We start from the raw sequence: 17,977 nt of genomic DNA, 5'->3' as shown, positions 1-17,977 counted from the left end.
CACACGACTGAATATGCATGAATGAAATGAAAGCAGGTGGGAAAGCTGCTAAATATCATCTCTTCTCTGCCTCGGAGATCTGAAACGAGAGAGAGGGAGGAAGCAGCTTCTGTTATTTCTTGTCAAGGTTAGCATGCACACACAGTCTTTCCCTCTCTCATACTCTCTCCACACACAGAAATATAACAATTTACAATAGCCTACCTCACAATAACAGTGTATGTGACAAATATTTTTGTCTTACCTGTTGCTCCTTTGACTCAGTGGGACTTCTGGCAGTCCTTGCTTGCCACAATCCTCTTCAAATCTGGTTCGTATTCTGTTGTGGCCACTCGAAGCAGTTCCTTCACATGTGTGTCAATCCGAACAGAACTACTTTTTTTTTCTTTTTTTTCCTAGCACCAGGGGAGCCCCCCCTCCCAAATTTCGTTGTTTGGTACCTGTACTATATCAATGACAATAAAGACCATTCATTCATTCATTCATTCATGATGCATTTCTTAATAAACTCTCCTTCATTGTATGGCTTTTTAGCACGTGCAATGTTCCAGGCCACTTGATAGGATGCAAGTGTCACTGTCTCTGATTGCTTAACAAATCTTTGGAACAACTTGGTCTGTGTTTGTGTCTGGCTTTTCAAGCTGTTTAATTTACCCTTGCGAAGTTCGGTTCCTTTTCGAAACTCCTGGTCAATGTTAGCATGCGTTGTGCTGAAATGGCGCTGGAGATTGGAAGCTTTGTAATGTGCCAACGATGTTTGGCATATCAGGCAGAATGGCTTTCCATTGCGCTCCACAAAGAAATATTCACTCTCCCACTCGGCTAAAAACTTCCTTTGCTCATCTCCATACTTGCGTTTAGCTGTACATTTCTTCCCTGACATTTTTATTTTGTTGTTGTTATCCGTAATTTGTCAATAAATGAACTGTCAAAAAGCCGTGTTACGTGACAGCTTCTCCTCAGAACGGACAATTAGGGAACAGTGTTGCCATGATATGGCCGATTCCAGCCCAATCGGGCTACTTATGATCACTCTGGGTGGGTTTTTAGACTCTGGTTGGGCTGAAAAATCGATCCAATCTGGCAACATTGTTAGTGACTCGAGATGATCCTTGAAAAAAAAGTATCGGGTTACAGCAGTGTGCAGCGAGACAGAGGCCGCGTTCGTAAATTCGCTCTGAGAACGTTGGTGCCTCTACGTCTCTTGTCCAATCAAATTACTTGGTTCCATTATGACGTTAAACCCAGTGTGCGCTCCGGCGAATTTACGAACGCGGCCTGTCAGAGAGCGCTACACCAACACTTTTAATGAATGGATTGAAGAGCCGCACACAGACAGCCAAAGAGCCGCATGCGGCTCGCGAGCCGCGGGTTGGCCACCCCTGCCCTATTCCATCTCCCTGCTCCAAAAATCAATTTAATATAACGTCCCCGGGTAGGGGACGTATCAGATATTAAACTGATAAGAACAGATACACTTGATCTTAGCCAAAAGGCCGAGAAGCGATACCCGCGGTGGTTTCGAGGGAGGGTAGTCATTCTCTGGCACGTCAATGTAGGTCACGGTTTAACCACAACAATAGTTTCTATAGGCATTCCACTATATAATAATAATAATGGTATTAGTGGAATAGTGTTTTAACAATAATAATGTAGTGCCAATGTACAAAACATCCCAAAAATACTACTTTTCACTGTTCCAACCGGGAAATTCAATACGTCCCATGGTCACGTGGTAACCCGTCTCCAATCGTAGCGAAAGAAAGCATTTGTTAACCAAAATTACATTAACCGCAAACTGGAAATAATAACCAACCGGTTACATGTAGCAAAACGTAATGCGATTATTATGTGACGTTTTTTGTATTTAAGAAAGCACATTTTAACGATATTTCCTTTTAACGATCAGTTTCTATGGACCTCTTTGAATTAAAAGAAAAGGACAAAGAAGAATATGCCTGTAAGCAATGCGTTTGTATTTTTAAAATATAACTGGTCTTTCCTCTCATTCTGTGCTACTTGTTCCTGTTTAAAGTTGTTCATGTGCTTTGATCTTTGTTTGAAAAGCCACTGATGACTCTACAATGATAGACTCTCCTCTGCAGTCATCAACACCTGGTACTATGACTATTTTTTCTATATAATCTCAATTCAGTTTTTGATTGATTGATTGAAAACTTTATTAGAAGATTTGCAGAAGTAGGTACATGAAAGTACATATTACATACAAGGTCAACTAACAGGATAAAAACCCAAGAAATTCATGTAGTGTGTTGCCGATTTGTCTTCCCAGCCTCATAGTCATAGAGTAGAGCGTAAGGACAATAGAATGGGTTTAATAACGGTTTTAATGCATTTGAGATAAGTAGAAAATATGTTTAGACACAGACCGCATTTATCTGGGTTAAAGGACAGCGACGTATAGACGCAATTTAAACCACCACTTCCGCATGAATAACTATGCTAGACTACATGGAATCTCAGACTAAATGACGGTCTGGTACATATTTTGACAATCTACAGGCGTTTGGGGTATTAATTTAAACTCAAAGTGCTGCTAGACTAAAACAGGTTTAGACACAGACAGCATTTATCTGGGTTAAAGGACAGCGACGTATAGACGCAATTTAAACCACCACTTCCGCATGAATAACTATGCAAGACTACATGGAATCTCAGACTAAATGACGGTCTGGTACATATTTTGACAATCTACAGGCGTTTAACTTCCGCATGAATAACTATGCAAGACTACATGGAATCTCAGACTAAATGACGGTCTGGTACATATTTTGACAATCTACAGGCGTTTAGGGTATTAATTTAAACTCAAAGTGCTGCTAGACTAAAACAGGTTTAGACACAGACAGCATTTATCTGGGTTAAAGGACAGCGACGTATAGACGCAATTTAAACCACCACTTCCGCTTGAATAACTATGCTGGACTACATGGAATCTCAGACTAAATGACGGTCTGGTACATATTTTGACAATCTACAGGCGTTTAGGGTATTAATTTAAACTCAACGTGCTGCTAGACTAAAACAGGTTTAGACACAGACCGCATTTATCTGGGTTAAAGGACAGCGACGTATAGACGCAATTTAAACCACCACTTCCGCTTGAATAACTATGTTAGACTACATGGAATCTCATACTACATGACGTCTAGGACGTATTCTGACAGTTTAGAGGGGTTTAATAACGGTTTTCATGCATTTAAGATAAGTAGAAAATATAGCCGTAATATAGCTGGTCTATATTGGTTTATATTGTAGACGCGAGGTTGAAAAGACGTCTATTGCTCACTGGGAATACTGTGATGATGAACCTGTATTTATTTGGAGCGGATCCACGTTGTATTACAATACAGTAACGGTTACTCGTGTGAGTGACTAGAGCCGATAAAAGAACATAGATATGTGATTGATTGACTGAATGAATCCATGTGTTTTCAAGGATACAATTGATTGGAAAAACTGGAAATGTTCACGCAGACCATCCAATTAGACGTACAATGAATTGTTACCTGGCTGGTATTTTGGGTATTACTCAGCACAATAAACAAGTGGTGCTCCACAAACGCAGTGAGCGAGTTGGCCCATGCATGAACTCATCTGGGATGCTGAAGGATATACTTTTATGATGCCAATGATCAGTGGTGGACTCAGGCTGTTTGAAGGGCAGGGGCGAAAAGAAAAAAAGGGCACCTACTGCACAACATGGGACTCCAAGTTTAGACCATTGGAAGGGCAGCCAATAGGGCACATCCTCTAATTTTGCCACTCAAAAGGGCATTTTTGCCACTCAAAAGGGCATTTTAGTGCGACGTTTTTCAACTGAGGGGGCACTTGGTCAAATTTAGACGATTGGAGGGGCACCAATAGGGCACATCCTCTAATTTTCGCCACTCAAAAGGGCATTTTTGCCACTCAAAAGGGCATTTTTGCCACTCAAAAGGGCATTTTTGCCACTCTAAAGGGCACTTAAGAGAGACGTTTTTCAACCGTGGGGGCACCAGGAGGGGCGGTCGCCCCCCCTGCCCCCCCTGCCCCCCCTCTGAGTCCGCCAGTGCCAATGATTCTACCTGAAACCCTGCACAAGTGCACACGTGTGCATGTCCCGTTCCAGCTCCAGTCAGCCTGCTTCTACCTTATGACCTGTTTGTATGCCATTAAGTCTACAATTCATCCAGATATGACACAAGTAGAGGCAAGCCTATCGAGTGTATCCATGGCGTGGCGTGGTGCACATTTCCACTGTCCTCTCCTCTCCTCACCCACTCCCGCCTGCAGCGTTCCTCCTCCGTCTCATGTCAACACGACTACGGAAACGGGTTACCAGTCACCTCCCTGGACGGTTACTACAGACACGCCGTGTTGCAATTTCCTCTGGCATGGATGGTTGTCTGGCGCCCGACATGTCCTGATTCGTCATTCTACAGTACAGTTAGTTCAATGAACTTCGGCCAAGTGACGCGTCACAACTTTGTAAAGATGGGAGACGAAGGGAGACCCCTTACCCGCCGGAGAGCCACGCTGTCCTCTGCCAGGGGTGGAGGAGGAGGAGGAGGAGGAGGAGGAGAGATCGCGGTTCAGAAGAGCGACGGTGAAACGAAGCGAAATGTGTCCGAGTCCCCCTGCCCGACCGCGCCTAAGGAAAGCACTAGGACACGGAGGAATGTTCAAAGTGACAAACTGAGGAGGTGAGAGAAACAATAGTCAGACGAGTCCCTGTGTAGAGTCAATGTTATGCCAAGCCAAGGGTTATAGAGATACATACGAGGGTGCATATTTGTGACTGAACTCAACTCGATTTGATTTCACTGACTGTACGAAACGTGAAGGATGTTTCCCTCCCCCTGGTGTCAGAGTATAGGCCCTACTGTACTGTACAGTGTGGGACTGGGGGAAGGGCAGGTTACTGGAGCAGCTATGAAGGGGTGCACTCGATGTTACCCACGGCGCCTATCGGATGTGTTCCTCAATCATTCATTCATGCATTCATTCATCCATTCATTCATCCATTCATCCATTCATTCATGCATTCATGCATCCATTCATCCATTCATTCATCCATTCATTCATCCATTCATTCATGCATCCATTAATCCATTCATTCATCCATTCATTCATCCATCCATTCATTCATCCATTCATTCATCCATTCATTCATCCATTCATTATATGTCATCTCTCCTCAGTTGCCACAGGTTGCAGGAGTCCCTGCTCAGCTCTGACAGTGGCTACCATAACTACAGGGGAATCCTCAACTGGTGTGTTATCATGCTGGTAAATCCTCACCTCTTAACTTATGCAATTTTACTGTATGTAACAGTGTCATTATAACATTCTATCATTTCATCTCTCAAATATACAGATTCGCTTAGCACTAAATCCAGTTTTTAGAGGCTCATCCCCTCTATTGATATAATTGTCTATAGGCCTACTCAGGTCAAAGAAGATTACAATTGCTTTCAATGTTATTCTTATTTCACTGGGCAATAGGCATACGATATTGGTACAGTTTTGGGATTTATTTAGAGCAGCACATTGACTATGAGAAGACGAGAGTGATCGTAGGTGGATGGTGGATGTGCCTTCAGGCCTCACCGCCGGAAGGCACACTGATCACACGCTGCGCATGAAACCGGATCGTTTAAAACATCAGAGCACCCCAGGAACATGTACCTTTCCTGTCCTCAAATGTGGAACTGCGACGGAATATTTAAAAACCCAACATCTGACAATGGCAATTCACTTGCTAAAAAGCTGTGGTAAAAAGAGAATCAGTGGTAAACTGTATGCTAGATGAATGAATGAATGAATGAATGAATGAATGAATGGTCTTTATTGTCATTAATATAGTACAGGTACCATACAACGACATTTGGGAGGGGGGGGCTCCCCTGGTGCTAGGAAAAAAATACTAAACAAGAAGGGAAAAGAGCTGGTTTACATAAATAAAGGCTATATACACTATCCACTATACTATACTATACAAATAAAACACTGTGCTGTACTCTATGCTATGCTATAAATATCCTAACATTTCCTATCTCAGAACCTTATGTACTGTAGATATCAGTGCTGGTGACAGTTGCTGGGCTATTCTGTCCAAGCCTTGAGTGGGACCAGCACGAATGCTTCTTCTATAGTAGTTGCCTAATGACTTTCTTAATAACCTTGCCATGTGCTAATTCATTTCTGCTTTGAAGTCAGTGAGACTATGGGGAAAAGCACGATGTTCAGACGCCCCTACCTCTGAATACAATTGGATGAACTGTTGTTTGAGTTCAAGAAATGATGATGCATAGGTCAATGTGATATCATTCACTTAGAAAAGCACACCGAAGTTAGGAAATATGAACTATTATTATATTACATAATAACTATTGTGTGTCTACTGTATATGTGGAAATATAGTATCAAGAGAAATCTAAAAATAAACGTTCTGCAACAGCTAGACCATCGGAATTCCTGTCAAATTTGCGTGCCGCTAGCTTAGACGTCGTCTTCAAAGCCATTGAGAATACATTTGATTTTCTAAAGCTGTTGTTAATCCACTCTTTGAAACAAGATCATTTTGTCATCAGAACTTTTACCAAATTCTCATTGAACTTCCTGAGGTCTTTGTGCTCCATAATGAGATAGTATAATTCAATCCTAAAACGTTGAAAGGGAGAGGGAGGATCACAGGATAGAACTCAAATCTATAGAGGATGAGTATACTGTACCCATTTCCTTTTTTGGCGGTCAAGATCACTTTCACTAGAATAGTGAGCGTTTTACTGTAATGAGGATTGTATACGTTTAAACACACAGAATTAATTCAGGCTTGTTGTTGTGTTGTGGAGTGTGTTTTCAAGGATGCAATGAATTTCAGATCTGTCTTCTGTTGTAGATCTTGAACAATGCCCGTCTATTCTTGGAAAACCTTTTAAAGTAAGTACATTGTGTGTCCCCTCCAATAGACCAGTATAAATAGATTGTCACTTCAACGCTTTATGAAAAATTACATATGTTATCTCCTCTCTGAGATTATGTGCTGGCGAAAATAAAGAATAGCATTCTGTACCAGTAGCAGTCAGGGTAAAAGTAGCTTTTATAGAGCACATTTCTTCACCAGTAAAGTTGTCACAGGCTGTTTTTTGACAGTTTAGAAGAAAAAAAAGGCCCAGATTTCACAGAGAGGGGGGAACGTTAGCCCCCTCACTGATGAGACCATATGTCGTCCTACTGGAAACTCCACTGTGAGCATGATGCTTGCCCCTAGATGCCCATCACACCAGCCGCCATTGTGTTTGTGAAGGGCTGCCAGGAGGATATATACAGTATGGTCTTGTAGAAAGCTAAGAGATTCTAGTCCGGATTCAATACAATACGCCCTGTCAATGTTTACGCAGTACATACAAGCCCAAACAAGTATGACATATTTGAAAAACTGTAGGGCGTCTACCTCAGGTCTATCTGAGTGGACGGTGGTTTGATGTGTGTTGTGCGTCGTCGTCTAAACAACACTGACTGTGTTTCCTCTGTTTTTGAAGGTACGGTGTTTTAGTGGACCCCATACAAGTGGTTTCTCTTTTCGTGAAGGACCCTTACAACTGGCCTGCAGCATGCCTCGTCATTGGTACGTGTGTAAACTCTTGCGGGGCATCTTTTGTCCTTCTGGATCTCTCCCCCTCCCCCCCCCCCCACTTCCCTCCCACTCAAAAGCACTCCCCTCAGATCTGTAGGAAGGAAGGTTATTAGTGGCTGCAGCGCTGCAGCTGTCTCCTGAGGACCATCCACCTGCCCTACTTTATAGACGTACTGCACTGAGACGGCGGCTGTGGGGATCCCTATACGGTGCATGGGCAATGCAGAGAGTGGCTGTTCTGCAAAGGCACTTGGTTTTATGCATTGCAGTGTTTTTTCTTGGCCACGTAATTAATAGAACTGGTTAGTTCAGTACCTATTTTATTGGCTGTGTCATCCAAAGTAGTTGACTGATGATTGGAAGCTAAAATTAGATTATATTAGATTATATTACATTAGATTAGAAGTACCAGACAACGAAATGCAGTTTAGCATCTAACCAGAAGTGCAAATAGTGATATAAAACATCATATAAAACAATGATAGTGATAGGTACAGTATGGCAAGTGCAGTAGCTAGAGGTGTATACAGCTATGTATATTTATATATATAAACTGTGTACAGTAAGGTATGTACAGATGTATAAATAGAGGCTATATCAAGAAGAGGTACAGTATGTGCAATACTACGTTATGTGCAAAGGTAGCATTTGTAGACAACAGTAGTGCCAAGGGTAATTGAGTGTTTAACCATTAACCAGGTGTACATGCAATCAGCAGTAGTGCAAAGGCTAAGCTAAGCACATGTAGTGCCAAGGCAGCCTATTGTTTATATCGTATATACAATACAGTAACTTCTCTTTTCACTCCATCTCAGTGTGTTTTTTTATTAGGCCTTTGACATTTTGGTACAGCGTCCTCAGAATGAACTCAGACTCTATGGTATTTTTGTTCAAAAACACAGATGGGGAACAAAAAAAAACTGATTCCAAAACACCAGGTCACATGATGCGGCGTCGTCGAGAGGAAGCCTCGGAGCTATTTAGATAATCCTGTGATTCAAAAAAGAAGAAAAAAAAAAAGATTGATCCGCTCAGTCGCTCCTGCTTGTTTGTTTAGTGATTCTGCTCCTCTGTGTCTGTCTGTGTGCTAGGCTAACTATGCCTGGGCTCCTTTGTGTCTGTCTGTCTGTGTGCTGGGCTAACTATGCCTGGTGTCCTCTGTGTCTGTCTGTGTGCTAGGCTAACTGATGTACGAAAGGCGCTATATAAATAAAGCTTTACTTACTTACTAACTATGCCTGGGCTCCTCTGTGTCTCTGTGTGTGCTAGGCTGTGCCTGGGCTCCTCTGTGTCTCTGTGTGCTAGGCTAAGCCTGGGCTCCTCTGTGTCTCTGTGTGCTAGGCTATGCCTGGGCTCCTCTGTGTCTCTGTGTGCTAGGCTAAGCCTGGGCTCCTCTGTGTCTCTGTGTGCTAGGCTAAGCCTGGCCTCCTCTGTGTCTCTGTGTGTGCTAGCTAGCTCCTCCATCCTGCAGTGGTACAGTTAGCAGGTGGTCTACGCAACACCTAATATGCTGTGTTTCTGCTGGCTCATTTCTCACAGGAGTGGAGGCTGTGACGGCCAGTTCATCTTAAGAGGCCAGGGGGATTGACCCCCCACTCTGCAGTGTTAGAGCTGAAAGAAGAATGCCTTCATTTGCTGTATATATATATATATATATATGTATATATCTCTGTGTAAATCTCTGTCAATCTTGACTCATTTTGAGTGGCTTCTGTGTTTTATGGAACAGATGGAGTCATTTAATCAGTGCAGATTGTGCCTCATGACATGATGCGCACATCAATAACGCAATAATGCATTACAATGCGGTGGCTAATGCCTATGCCTTTTCAATAGCTGTTACCTACAGTATGGTAATGACAACAATTGGCTTTAAATCAGTACTAACTATATCCTTATTGTCTTTTTTTTTCTTCCAGTCTCAAATGTGCCGATATTGGCAGCTTTGTACACAGAGAGAAGGCTTTCAGTGGTGAGGTTCATTTTAATTTTACCGTCATTGCCTTTACGCAGCCTATAATGATACACTCAAATGCAAAACTATCATTTGTCATTTCGGTACGGTGGTGTGATTGCATTCGGTGCGTCACTGGAACATACTGTTATGCAAGTGTCTCTCGAATGCTTTAGTCGGATAAAAGCTAAAAGTGAATATGATGATTCTGTCTCTCTAGGGCACCTTCAGCGAACGGTTGGGCCTGTTGATTCATTCTGTCAACCTATCAATCCTCCTGTGCTTCCCAGTGGTCGTCGTGTTGATGGTGAAGTCAGTCACACCAGGTACTGTACTCTGTCTGTCCCCAATTTGCCAAGCAATCTTTTATTTCTTTTTATACTGTGGACATATATTTAATTTATTTTTATAGTCTGGATCTCTTTAAAGGAAAACTTAAAACGCACCTTTTTAGCCTGGATTTTATCTAGTATCTATGTCAACTTGCACTTTTACTCCTATCTGATTTTCTATGTCTTGTTTTATTCCTGGTTTTATTGTGTTGTATTTATTTGATCTATTTCATATATATCTCCTACCTCTTGTTTTGTTGGATTGTAGTTTATTTACTATTGTTTTTTATGTTCAGCACTTGGAGTTGCATTCAGTGCATGACCTGTGCTATATAAATAAAGTTTGATTGATTGATTGATTTCCGTTAAACTGAGCAACAAGAGGGGAGAGTAGATGCCTGTGGGTTTGTGTTCTATCTTGTGATACAAGTACATACATTGTGTGTGAGTGAAATCAGATAGGCAGGGTTTACAGTTGGCAGTAACGGCCTCACAGGGTGGAGTGAACTTTGAGATGCCAAAAGAGGAGTGGCTGAAAGATGGGTCAATGAGAGGTCATCCCCATTTTCTGCAAGCCGGTGGGCAGCCAAGATGTCCTCTGTAGAGATACAGTCACCCCCCCAGGCATGTCCTGTTTACACAGGACCACACCTGAGGAATGGAGCACGTTACCAAGCGTCCGCGGCAATAGCCACGTATTCATACGCTACACACCGCGAGACGCAGGTGGAACCGGTAATCCCACGCTTTTAAGAGAACAGGAAGTTGTTGTTTTTTTAGCTCAATAACTTCCTTAGTTTCCCCCACAAACAGATCTCAGTCTCTCGCTGTAAGTTTGTGTGAGGACAGTTGAGTGTCAGTACCGTAGAACAGTCTCCTATCCTTTACCTTTGGAAAAAGTCTGTCTCTCTCCCTCCTCATCTGCTATCGCCACGGGAGGTGACAAAGATGTACCATCTGTCGGTTGTACTTCATATGGGGCCACTGTTTATACATCAAGGTCAGGGGACTGGGCCACTGATGCTCTTCTTGGCAAGGGAGCCAGCCACTGTCTCTCTGTGCCCATGCCATCTACTGGGGATCCAGCAAGGGCCATTTCCATGCAGCATATGGCTGCTATTGATAAAGCAGTAGTAGTCTGTTTAGAGGGAACCGGAGGCCAATGCCAGGTTTCTGAGCGCGAGTGCTGTTAGTTAGACGGACGTGAGCGGACTCTCTCTGTTTTTCCCCTCGTCCGTTGATGTGATAGGCAGATAGGACGGCGGAGTAGCAGAACTCTTGAACGGTATCCGTAGATAACGAAGACCCCAGGTGGACAAGCATTCCTTAAGCTTCTTGTTTGGCTTGTTTTGTTAACCGCACATCAAGGGCTACGTAGTTGCTAACTGGGAAAATGCTAAGTGCTTTGAAACCGAGAGCCGTAATGCATTCCGTCCTTGACACACTTTGAGTTTTATAGCCAGTTTCTTTTTTTGTTGTTGTAGTAGAGTATTTGTGCATCACTGCCACCTTGAGATAAAAGCACTTAGTATAATTTACTCTATGAAGCACTGCGCTATACAGATTTGAGATTGATTGCCACATTGGGATCATTTAAAAACCGCCCACACATCTTCCTTTGATGAACAATGTTTGTCTTTGTGCAACACTTGATATGATTGGTTCAGAATCCCCAACTGCCAGTGTGACTCATTTGACATTGTGCTTTTGTTGTGTCCTCAGTGGGTGGGGCCTTCTCTCTGGGAGTGTACACCGTCCTGTTCCTGAAGCTCTACTCCTACAAGGATGTGAACAGGTGGAGTCGAGAGAGGAGCCGTGCCAAGGCCCGTACCCTGGTCAGGTCCCTGTCATGTAAGTCCTCCGACTCCTCCGTGCCCTGCCGTCACCAGTGTGCAAAACACCTCTAAACTTTCAATGCCTCCGATTTGCTACAACTCTGTTCTGAGTTGTAGATAAAAAATGAATGTAAATAAAATCATATACGACTGCCAATGGCTCCAGGCCTGAGCATAGATTACCTTTTCCTGCTATGACTGGTGGATAGATGATTCACTTACTTAGTCCAATGTATTTGCTGTAAGTCGCTTTGGATAAAGGTGTCTGCTAAATGTCAAAAAACGATACTGTATCTCTACTGTGTCTGTAAAGCAGGGACGTGCGGTCAGGGGAGGTAGGGGAAGCAGACCTGTCATACTCCAATGAAAATGATTGATATGATGATATGATATGACATCTTAAAAATGTCCCACTTATCTGTGTTATAAATGTCATTTCTGGATGATTCCAATCGTATTTTATAGTCAAAATCGCCAAATTTGCGGAGCTCCGCTGCAAATACAGGGAAAGACGAAAGGTGAGGCAGTGACAAGCTCAGCCAGTTATGTACAAACATAAAACTGCGATGAAAAATCTCCAGCTATCACATCTGCCTCTTGAGCCCACGTAATTGACACTCGCTCTCCCTCCGCGTTAGCTAGCTCTAGCAAAAATCAGCGGCTGCAAAAATATCTAACCTTAAAAATTTCTCAAAATTGGGCTTTCAATCAGAACAGGGAGTGATAAACAATGGAAGACCAATGCCTGAGCTTAAGAACCTACTTCAAACAAAGGAACAGAAAATAACACGTTCAAATGGAGTGGTCCTGCAACTCGTCCTGGCTGTCAATGCATAGCTAGCTATAGCACTGTAGCGGGAACATAGATATGGTTTTTAGGATATTTACTTCATTTACAAGTAAAGGTAAGACCATGCAATAATATACACTCACCAGACACTTCATTAGGTACACCTTGCTAGTACCGGGTTGGACCCTCTTTTGCCTTCAGAACTGCCTTAATTCTTTTTTGCGTAGATTCAACAAGGTGCTGGAAACATTCTTCTGAGATTTTGGTCCACATCACGCAGTTGCTGCAGACTTGTCGGCTGTACATCCATGATGCGAATCTCCCGTTCCACCACATCCCAAAGCTGCTCTATTGGATTAAGATCTGGTGATTGTGGAGGCCATTTGAGTACGGTGAACTCAAGGTCATGTTCAAGGAACCAGTTTGAGATGATCTGAGCTTTGTGACATGGCTCGTTATCCTGCTGGAAGTAGCCTTTAGAAGATGGGTACACTGTGGTCATAAAGGGATGGACATGGTCAGCAGCAATACTCAGGTAGCCTGTGGCATTTAAACGATTCTAAATTGGTACTAAGGGGCCTAAAGTGTGCCAAGAAAATATCCCCCACACCATTGACCGTTGACCGTTGATACGAGGCAGGATGGATCCATGCTTTCATGTTGTTTACGCCAAATTTTGACCCTACCATCTGAATGTCGCAGCAGAAATCAAGACTCATCTTCTATGGTCTAATTTCTGTGGGCCCGTGCAAACTGTAGCCTCAGTTTCCTGTTCTTAGCTGACAGGAGTAGCCCATCTGCTTCAAGGTTCGACGTGTTTGGCGTGTTTGACGTGTTCGACGCATTCATAGACGCTCTTCTGCATACCTTGGTTGTAACGAGTGGTTATTTGAGTTACTGTTGCCATTCTATCAGCTCGAACCAGTCGAACCAGTCTGGCCATTCTCCTCTGACCTCTGCCTTCAACAAGGCATTTTCGCTCAGAGAACTGCCGCTCAACTGGATATTTTCTCTTTTTCTGACCATTCTCTGTAAACCCTAGAGATGGTTGTGCGGGAAAATCCCAGTAGATCAGCACTTTCTGAAATACTCAAAACAGCCCATCTAGCACCACCAACCAAGTCACGTTCAAAGTCACTTAAATCACCTTTCTGATGCTTGGTTTGAACTTCAGCAGATCGTTCAGCAGATCGAGTTGCTGCCACATGATTGGCTGATTAGATATTTGCGTTAACGAGCCATTGAAAAAGGTGTACCTAATGAAGTGGCCTGTGACTGTGTATTTTCATTTGTGTTGAATGAGTATGAATAGTAGGACTGCATTTGCCTATCGGATACGGAAGTTAGCCTACCTGTATGTATGCGTGTGTTACCTGTATGCGTGTGCAAATAATGCTGATATGAAATATGAAACAGACGGTCACCCAAATAGTCATTGTGCAACCTGCCAGTTGAATGGTGAATGTAAGCTACCTCTATTCGTGTAGATCTGGCTCTGACACTAGCCAACGCCTCCCCAACCATTGACCTCACCGCACGTCACTGCTGTCAAGCCTGTACAGAGGGACCGAAAAGTGACTTCAGCTGCTTCTGATGTCCTCCCAGCACCTCCTGTGTGTCTCTGAGAGTTTCTTTGCCTGGAGAGAGAGTGTGTGGTGCTGGGATTCCCACCACTCTGACCTTTGACTAGTAATAAAGAGCTTAATGAGATTTCTGACTGTTCTCTGTGGAAATGGCAACCGTGACCCAATTTTTCATACGCTGCGTGTACCTCTCGCAAGAAACCTTCCTCCTGTTAGGGAGGACTTGATGTGACCTGATATATTCCCTCTAAACATGCACAGACTGTACATAATGCACAGTACACAGTACACAGTACACACAGTGCGAGTCATCCATCACCCTAACTCCTGCACTGCCCCCTGCTGGCAGACTGTACAGTATTAGGCATAGGTCGTGTGTTATTGTGACAGTAAGTGTCATCAATATTGATCTTTGGGTTAACATGGCTGGTGCTCCCCCTCCACAGGCCCGGCAGCTCAGTGGTCTAAAGGAGATGGGTTTCAGACACAGGTGTCCTATCCGGGCAACCTCACTCTCAGAGGTGAGTACAGTGTAGCTAGACATCCTGTACACTCATGTTGCTGCTGCAGCCCAACCTGCTGTACCTTACTGGATCAATCATTATAGATAATGTTCTCTCTCTCTCTCTCTCTCTCTCTCTCTCTCTCTCTCTCTCTCTCTCTCTCTCTCTCACACACACACACTTGTCTCTGGCTATTTTGTTTTAGATTTATATTATTTTGTTTTTGCACCAACGCTCTGCTATGAGTTAAACTTCCCCCGATCGCCACGGATACGGATGAGTTTTCTGTTGAGGAGGCTTTTTGAGATGGTGAGTTTTGTCTTAAAATCTGCTTTTATGCATTCCTCTCTTACTATGGTACCTTACTGTATATTCAGTGAGATGGCTATATACAGTACCATAGGAAATAGAGTTAACCATTGTTTTCACTTACCACAGTATGTGTAAACTTGTATAGATATAGAAATGGTGTCAGGAGTTCTTGTTTAGCCTTTCTGCAAAGATGCACATTACTGAATAGAACTTCCTATTGGCAATTTCTCTAAACCCATTATGGGGAGTTTATCTTGGCCCATTGATTGAGATAAGGCCTGAACTCTGAGGCCCATTGTGGAAATTCTCCCAATTCTCCCAATCCTCCTTATTTGCATATACAAGCCTTAACTGAATAGTTCATTTGTTGAACTGAAGACATTGGTCATCTCTCTTTACAGATTTTCTTCACAAACTTATTGGTTGGACTAACACAGCAGGTATGTTTGATATAGACATTGATTCACAGTCTGACACACACCAGTGTTATTTATGCTTCTACAGTTTAGTTTATTCATTGATCTCATATTCTTTTCCAGTGGATGATACCAATTATACAGAGTTCGATGAAGCCATTAGAGGTACAGTAGGGTTAAACATACGACAGACATTAGAGTTGTGTCCTTTTCTCCTGCAGCAACACATTAACTGATTGGTTGATCCTGCAGGATATGGACCTCTCCAGGATGATGGAGCGTCTCCTCAGATTAGCCGTACGTACACAAAGAAAAACAGGAATGCGTTTCATACCTTGAGAGAAATGAGAAATGCATTGCTGGTTATGAAAGTATTATCACATAAACTGTACAACTCTGTACAACTCTGTAGGCCTATCTAATATTTACATATTTCATTTGAACATTCGCTCTAAGTGTTAGTATTTTATTATTATTATTTTTTTAAATTTCAAGCTGTAAATCCTTGTGTAAGGTTGTTCTCTCTCCTATCAGGTGCCCAACCATCTACTCTGGTTGATTTTCTTCTACTCCTTCTTCCATTCATCCATGAACTTTGTGGCTGAGCTCCTGCAGTTTGGAGACAGAGAGTTTTACAGAGACTGGTGGTAGGTGGCTGTATCATCTCTCATTACATGCACTTAATAACCAGTGTTACAAAGGTCATCAAATAAAAACCTGTTGATTTCATGACATACGAAACACGCCACGTTCCATTTCTCTTTTCTTGCAGGAACTCAGAGACGGTCACTTACTTTTGGCAAAACTGGAATATTCCGGTCCACAAGTGGTGTCTTCGGTGAGTGATGCAATGCCCCTCCATGTTGGAATCAGCAGACCACTGTAGGTAGCGGTTGGAACAAAAGAACCCTGTGAAGCTGGCATGAGGTGTTTGATAATGTATGCCTCCTGCCTGGCTCCCTCTCTCCTCAAGCCACTTCTACAAACCCATGCTGAAGAGAGGTGTCAGTAAGTGGGCCAGTCAGGCAGCAGTCTTCCTGCTCTCAGCCTTCTTTCATGAGGTAAGTTTCTCTCAAGACACAGTCGTACATACACGTATATCCACACACATTTGGAGCAAGACATGTATTATGGGACTAGGATTTAATCGTTACAGAGATTAAACGTCTAATAATATTTTCTAAATGCCAGACCCTTCCGTTGTTACTTGAAGGCACAGTGACGATACGTTATTCTCCCAGCGATGGAGTAGTGCTATTTATGAGCATATTTTTCTCCTGCTGGGTAGACGGAGGTGTGTTTTGGCTCATATCCAGTGCTCTTCATCATTGATGAAGGTCAGTGTTGGGAGGGACGGTAAGGATGAGAGGGAGAGAGTGTAACACAAACCATATCGGGCTTCTGGTGCAGGAGATAAGGCCTGTACGGTGAGGAGGCTGTTCAGTCAGCAGGTTCACTAAGATATGGCTCCGCGGACAGGCTGCTTTTCTAAATGTTAACCTTCAGAGGACAGCGCCAACGGGCCCAGTGGGATGTGTAGTCTCTCACACACACACACACACACACACACACGCACACACACACACACACACACACGCACGCACACCCCTGAGTAATGGCTGAAGGAATCCCAGGAGACTCGAAGCTGCAGATCATGGGGGTCACAGCAGGCCTCTGTCAGGTCTCCATCACTCAGAGCAATGAGCTGGGGGGTGATAGTCCTCCAGCAGTCATCCCCCGGGCGTCTGGAGACATCCTTCTCCTGTTAGCTCTGTTAAACGGCTGTAAGACGGTTGTGTGACGCTCTTGAAAGCCTAACTCTGATGATGTCTTTACAGTACCTGGTTAGTGTTCCACTGAGGATGTTCAGACTGTGGGCTTTCATGGGCATGATGGCTCAGGTGAGATTTGGACATTTGGAGATATCAAAAATGCTTCTTTTTTTTTCGCCGCCTGGTGTTTGTTTGTTTGTTTACTCACTGAAATGAATCCTTCCAGCTTCCCTTGGCCTGGTTTGTGGCGCGTTTTCTCCGGGGTAACTATGGCAACGCAGCAGTATGGCTGTCTATCATCATCGGTCAGCCAATCGCCGTGCTCATGTATGTCCATGACTACTACGTGCATCACTTTCAAGAGGAGTCAACGGGAACTGGACCCGAATGACCTTGTCAGGGAGAGTGTACCACCCTACATGACCTTATTGGGCAAAGGCTACAACAATAGATACGGTACATGTTTCAGGTCAATAAAGACTAAAAGTATGTATTGTTTTAAAGCACCTAGCTTGGAGCTTTTATTCAACTCATCTAGGAAATAATTTGTTAAGGAGTATCATTACAAAAGATGTATTCAAACTCAACTGAACTGTTTGCCACAGTTATGTATTACCACAACACATTCAACTGTAGTGCAACTTGTTACTCCAAAAGTCTGTACAGACAGTATATTTCTGTGTGTTCGTCTCATGTCTGAATGTATGCCAACAACGCCTTAACTTTTGTCACTGCCTCTTGTTTTACCTGGGTTACATGGAAAATGTTGTAAAATGAATGTGTATAAATCGTCGTCTCAAGATTGTATTTGTTGAAAAGAGACTCTTGGATTGACATT

General features: G+C 43.2%; 1 protein-coding gene across 1 annotated transcript; it reads left to right on the top strand.

The window, feature by feature from the left end:
- Nucleotides 1–4,497: 4,497 nt before the first annotated feature.
- On the top strand, nucleotides 4,498–17,977 carry dgat1b (diacylglycerol O-acyltransferase 1b; the record flags this gene model as incomplete). The annotated part of the gene is made up of 17 exons (XM_080541075.1): nucleotides 4,498–4,706; nucleotides 5,205–5,292; nucleotides 6,905–6,945; nucleotides 7,548–7,633; nucleotides 9,562–9,614; nucleotides 9,817–9,922; nucleotides 11,651–11,779; nucleotides 14,583–14,657; nucleotides 14,845–14,948; nucleotides 15,353–15,391; nucleotides 15,491–15,532; nucleotides 15,620–15,664; nucleotides 15,902–16,014; nucleotides 16,140–16,205; nucleotides 16,341–16,428; nucleotides 17,206–17,268; nucleotides 17,366–17,977. The coding sequence occupies 17 exons, from the start codon at nucleotides 4,498–4,500 to the stop codon at nucleotides 17,528–17,530; spliced, it is 1,512 nt and encodes a 503-aa protein (XP_080397201.1). The 3' UTR covers nucleotides 17,531–17,977.

The sequence above is a fragment of the Nansenia antarctica genome (genome assembly GCF_963989245.1).
Source record: "Nansenia antarctica genome assembly, chromosome: 10".
Classification (NCBI taxonomy): domain Eukaryota; kingdom Metazoa; phylum Chordata; class Actinopteri; order Argentiniformes; family Microstomatidae; genus Nansenia; species Nansenia antarctica.
Note: the sequence above shows the minus strand (reverse complement) of the source record. Positions and strands in the feature narration are given on the sequence as shown.